Genomic DNA, 6,000 nt, shown 5'->3' on the forward strand with positions numbered 1-6,000 from the left:
TCAAGTAATCACATACATAAAATTTTAACTGTAAGGAAGTCCTATGATTAGAAAGTACAGTTCTGAAAGAGTTTATTTAAATAGGTGGATTTGACCTATTTATGGATAGATATCAGAAGAGACCACTGAGCTGAGATCTAAAGGAAGACTAGGAGGCCAGACGTGGTGGCTCACGCCTGTGATCCCAGCACTTTGGGAGGCCAAGGTGGGTAGATCATTTGAGTCCAGGAGTTCGAGACCAGCCTGGCAACACAGTGAGACCCTGTCTACGGGGGAAAAAAAAAAAAAAAAAAAAAGAGCTGGTTGTGATGGCACACACCTGTAATCCCAGCTGCCCAAGAGGCTGAGGTGGGAGGATCACTTGAGCCTGGGAGGTGAAGGCTGCAGTAAGCCATGATCACACCACCGCACTCCAGCTTGGGCAAGAGTGAAACCCTATTTCAAAAGGAACAACACACACACACAGAGAAAGAGCGGCATTTTAGGGAGACAGATGATGAGTTCATGATCTTAATCAGTTTAGACAACTCTGTTTGAGGTTCCCTTGAGATTTCCAGATGGAAATGTCAACTATGCAGTTGGATACCTAGGACAAGAAACCAGAGGAAAGATCTGGGTTGGAGAGAGAAGATTATGATTCTTATGTATTTAGATTATAACTGAAACCAGGCATTGGGGGTACTACCTAAAGGGAGGACATTTAGTGAGAATAGAGAGCTAGGAGGTAAGACCAGAAGTCTGACATTTAACAAGCCAAGTAAAGGATAAGGTGAGAGAAACAGCCAGAGAACTAGGAAGAAAACCAGGATGTGATGTCACAGAAGCCAAGAGAAGCATGTTTTAATGCAGAGAAAATAGTCAGCAGTGTCAGATGCTGCTGAGAGGCCAAAAAGATGAAGACTGAGAATGTCTGTGAGATTCAGGAATATAAAATTCCTGATGGTCTAAGCAAACGATGTGATAATGGAAGCAGTAGCTCAGTTGAACTGTGTTGAATGAGGTGTGGAAATGGAGACTGCCATCATAGCCAACTTGCCTGGAGAAGTGCAGAGATAATGTGATAGATGGAGAGGAATGAAGATGTCTAGTGAGGGTTACTGAAAAATTGGACATACTTAAATGTATTAAATATTGAAAAGCCAAAGGGAAAGATCTTGTTGAAAGGAGGAAGAAAGGATAGAGACATCAATAGTGTTAGATTCCGGACAGGGCAGGAAAGTGAAAAATGATCTAAAGCACAATGAAAAAAATAAATACCCACCTACCCACCCTCTAATTAGTTGTCTTTTCCACTATAAGGCTGTTTAACTGTAACTCCATATATTTAAGTATATATGACTGTGTGCCCTTTTGCCTTAATTTTTATACTTATATATTTAAAATATTACATCAAAGAAATAAATTCATTTTTTCTTTAGCCTCTACAATAGAAGAGTTCATATACCTCTTATGAATGACTAACGTACAGGTATTCTTAAATCTTTCAGGGAACTGATGGAGTAGAGTATTTATTAATTCCTGTTGATAATGGAACATTGACTGATTTCTTGGAAAAGGAAGAAGAGGAGGCTTGAAGCTTTCCTTTATTCTTGAACCTCCCATGGAAGGGTTGTACCCCAGCTGCCACTCCTAGTTGAAAGTGTTGTGTTTACATCTGACATTAAATTATTTTTCCAGCGTACAAGATTTAAATTTGGGAAGGGGTGGGGGATGTCCTCAATTAGAACTTTTGATCGGCCTGGCTGGTACCGTCTAGTACTATGCAGCGGTCCTCAAGTTGGAGAAAATGTGCCTTTCATTCATTACCTCTCTGGAGACTTCTTGCTGGAATGAACAGTGTGCTCAGGGACTATTTGGAACTGGATGTTTTTGAAATATTTTATACTTAGAGATATTCTGAATTTTTTGAGGGCCTTTTCACACTCCCCGAGCTGATTGTTTGCAAGTGTGTTTGTTCCAGAGTGTGGAAGTATCAAGACATGGGCATCACGTAAATTGGCTTTGTTTGCTATTCTGTGTGTCAGAACCAACGAGTGTAGTGGAGAAGGCAGGTCATCTCTTACTGTTTCTAAAACAACTTAAAAGGTATAGATTGGGAAGAGGTGGGTGATCCAGCTTTCTCCTTTTGGATTGAGGCTATGTACTTGGTGGGGGCAGGGGAGGGAATATATTATACTACTATTCAGCTGGGATAGTGGGAAAAACAAAGAGTATATAGGGTATCTACCCAGCCTAGAAAGCACAGAACAATACGTCATATATTTGGAACAGTTAATGTCTGTGCCATGACCTTCATGATACCAGTGAGAAGCCAGGCTAGAGAAATAAAATCCTGAATTACATTTTAGTAATTGTTTTCAAGACACAAAAAATAAAACATTTCATTATTCTTGTATATTGACATATTTTTCTTTTCCTGAATAACATGCAGGTGAGTAGCATATTAATGGCTGGCTGTAAATTTAATCTTGATTCCTCTGTCAAGTAGACCTAAAACTCACTGTAAGATATTTCAGTTTTTTCCTTAAAATGATGATTTCAAGCCTCCTAAATATTTGCACGAGACTTTTTTCTTAGGAAAGAAGAAAAGGCTCACCTTGGCTACTGTTGTCAGCTTACAGTCGTCACATACCCCCTGAAATATCCGACACTTGGAAATGAAGTTCTTCCTGAAAATATCACTGCAATAAAATATGTACTACATCAGCATTTCTCACTCATTTCTTATCTTGTAAACCTCTTTCATGAAAATATTTCCAAAAATCCTTGGAATTTTAAAATAATTTTTCTTGTGGTTTATACTTAAGTAATTTTGGCTAGGCATAATGGCTTATGCCTGTAATCCCAAGACTTTAGGAGGCCAAGGCAGGAGGATCTCTGGAGCCCAGGAGTTTAAGAACAGCCTGGACAACATAGTGAGACCTTGTCTCTACAAAAAATTTAAAATATCATCCGGGCATGGTGGCCCATGCCTATTGTCCTAGCTGCTGTGGAGGCTGAGGCAGGAGGATCGCTTGAACCCAGGGGTTCAAGATCACAGTGAGCTATGATTGTGCCATTGCACTCCAGTACGGGTGCAGAGCAAGACCTTGTCTTTTTTTACTTTTATTTTTTTAAAGGCATTTTTTTAAAAAGTAATTTTATGTTAAGTCCATGGGCTTAGTCTTTTCTTTTTTTTTTTTTTTTTTAAGATGGAATTGCACTGTCGCCCAGTCTAGAGTGCAGTGGTGTGATCTAAGCTCACTGCAGCCTCTGCCTCCCAGGTTCAAGCGATTCTTGTGCCTCAGCCTCCTGAGCTAGGACTATAGGCACATGCCACCATGCCTGGCTAATTTTTGTATTTTTAGCAGAGATGGGGTTTCACCATATTGGCCAAGCTGGTCTCGAATTCCTGATCTCAAGTGATCCCACCTCGGCCTCCCAAAGTGCTGGGATCAGGGGTGAGCCACTGCGCCTGGCCAAGGGCTTAGTCTTAAATATAACCTCTAGTCAAAATGTTTAAACAAATGTGTACATGAATGTGATTTTAAAAATTGTTTTAATAGTACCACAGGATATCCAGTGAAAGTGAGTTTCCTGCCCACTCCCTGATCCACCCAGTTCTTTAGGCAACCACTAATAGCATTTTTTTAAGTATTCTTCCAGATATAGCCTATGCATATGTAAAAGTATCTGTCTCTCTCCTTTTAAAAACACAATTGGTAATATACTTGCTGGTTTGCACCTTGCTTTTTTTGCTTAAGATATCTAGTTTATAATGACCTAATGTGCAAATTTTTGCATCTGCCCTAAATACCTACTGGTTTATTTTTATAATTTTTGTGTCTATACTATTTGCAAGCAGTATCTGTCAGTAGACTTTATTATTAATAAATAAAAAGCCAATTTGGATAGAATCACTTTGTAAATTTGTAGTGCTACTTTTTTACTAAGAATATTTTTAAGTTCTTCAAAAGAAGTTTTATGAGTGCATCTTACAGATCTGGTGAAGATCTTGGCATATTATTGTATGCTGGTTGTTGACTTGTGTCCGCATCGGTGTCCCTCAGGCTCTAGCAGTTATGTCTTGACTGCTAAGGCTCTAATTTCTTCTACTGTGTTAACTTGCTTCTGGCAAGATTGAACAGACCTACTGAAACCTTGAAAGGTTTTCTGGGTACTCTTAATAAAATTACCAAAAAAAACAGGCACAGGAGATGTCAAACATTTATTGTTTATAAATTTGCCACAGTGCTGAATTTATTGTGAAAGGACTGCTAAATTAGTCCTCACAGTAGTCCAGAAACTGGACTTTCTTAGCATCATTTGTTATTTTAATACATGATCACTTCACTCATATAAAAGATCAGTGTAAACAGGTGCAGTAGCTCACAGCACTTTGGGAGGCCAAGGCAGGCCAATCTCGAGACCAGGAGTTCAAGACCAGCCTGGTTAACATGGCGAAACCCTGTCTCTACTAAAAATACAAAAAATTAGCCGGGCATGGTGGCACCCACCATGTAGTCCCAGCTACTCAGAAGGCTTAGGTGGCTCGATCATCTGAGCCCAGGAAAGCTGAGGCTGCAGTGAGCTGTGATCATGCCACTGCACTCCAGCCTGGTGGGAAACAGAGTGAGACCCTGTCTCAAAATAAAAGATCAGTTGGTTTGGGTGCTGATTAATAGATTTTGCCTAACTTTTAAACAAAATGACTAACTTTAGAAGTTCACTCTTTTTGTTCCAGCTAATTCAAATGTGGAGGCAGTAGCATTGTTCAGAATGTACTTTTTACATTCTGTGAGGTGAAATTACTCTTCCAGCATAATCCTGAATAGCCTAAATTTGAACACTTACTACACAAAAGGCAGTAGTTGTGAGGATATGAAGATGAAATATGAAATGTCTGTTAAGTGTTTGTTTTTGAGACAGGGTCTCTTGTCATCCAGGCTAGAGTGCAGTGGTGCCGTCTCAGCTCACTGCAGCCTTGACCTCCTGGGCTCAAGTGATCCACCCACCTTATCCTCCCGAGCAGCTGGTACTACAGGAGGCACACACCACACCCAGCTTTTTTTTTTCTTTTCTTTTTCTGTAGAGATGGGGTTTCACCATGTTACTTAGGCTGGTCTTGAACTTCTGGGCTCAAGTGATCCACCCACTCGGGTCTCCCAAAGTGCTGGGATTAACAGGTGTGAGCCACCTCACCCAGCCTATGAGGTTTTAATAGCATAAGTTATAGCATCCTTAATGTGTTGAATAAAGCAAATTTCAAAAGACTGATGCTATGGATAACTTTAAACATAGTACAATACAAAGCTCATTCCTAAACTTTTGTAACCATTTTTATATTTATCACTGGCCCCAGGCCTCTCAAGTATTTAGGGTCAACATCTTTACTTTTGCTACCCAAAGTGTAGGCCTTAAAATGGCAGCATTTGCCTGGCACGGTGGCTCATGCCTGTAATCCCAGCACTTTGGGAGGCTGAGGCAGGTGGATCACTTGAGGTCAGGAGTTCTAGACTACCCTGGCCAACATGGTAAAACCCTGTCTCTACTAAAAATACAAAATTAGCTGGGCATTGTGGCGAGCGCCTGTACTCCCAGCTACTTGGGAGGTTGAGGCTGGAGAATTGCTTCAACCTGGGAGGCAGACGTTGTAGTGAGCAGAGATCGCGCCACTGCACTCCAGCCTGGGTGACAGAGTGAGACTCTTGTCTCAAAAAAATAAAAATAAGGCCAGGTGCGGTGGCTCACGCCTGTAATCTCAGCACTTTGGGAGGCCGAGGTGGGCGGATCACCTGAGGTCAGGAGTTCGAAATCAGCCTGACCAACATGGAGAAACCCTATCTCTACTAAAAATGCAAAATTAGCTGGGCCTGGTGGCACATGCCTAATATCCCAGCTACTCAGGAGGCTCAGGCACGAAAATCACTTGAACCTGGGAGGCGGAGGTTGTGGTGAGCCGAGATCACGCCATTGCACTCCAGCCTGGGCAACAAGAGTGAAACTCTTGTCTCAAAAAAA

At 41.1% G+C, this 6,000-nt stretch overlaps 1 protein-coding gene across 2 annotated transcripts in view; it reads left to right on the top strand.

Moving 5' to 3' along the window:
- The window catches only part of ORC2 (origin recognition complex, subunit 2), a 61,090-nt gene extending 58,384 nt beyond the window's left edge, over window positions 1-2,706 (top strand). For both annotated transcript variants that reach the window (XM_011974524.1, XM_011974525.1), the window contains exon 18: window positions 1,488-2,706. In XM_011974524.1, the coding sequence (XP_011829914.1) occupies window positions 1,488-1,574 (87 nt within the window). In that variant the 3' untranslated portion in view covers window positions 1,575-2,706. The remainder of the gene's footprint in view (window positions 1-1,487) is intronic.
- Window positions 2,707-6,000: the final 3,294 nt, after the last annotated feature.

Source organism: Mandrillus leucophaeus, unplaced genomic scaffold (assembly GCF_000951045.1).
Source record: "Mandrillus leucophaeus isolate KB7577 unplaced genomic scaffold, Mleu.le_1.0 Scaffold146, whole genome shotgun sequence".
Classification (NCBI taxonomy): domain Eukaryota; kingdom Metazoa; phylum Chordata; class Mammalia; order Primates; family Cercopithecidae; genus Mandrillus; species Mandrillus leucophaeus.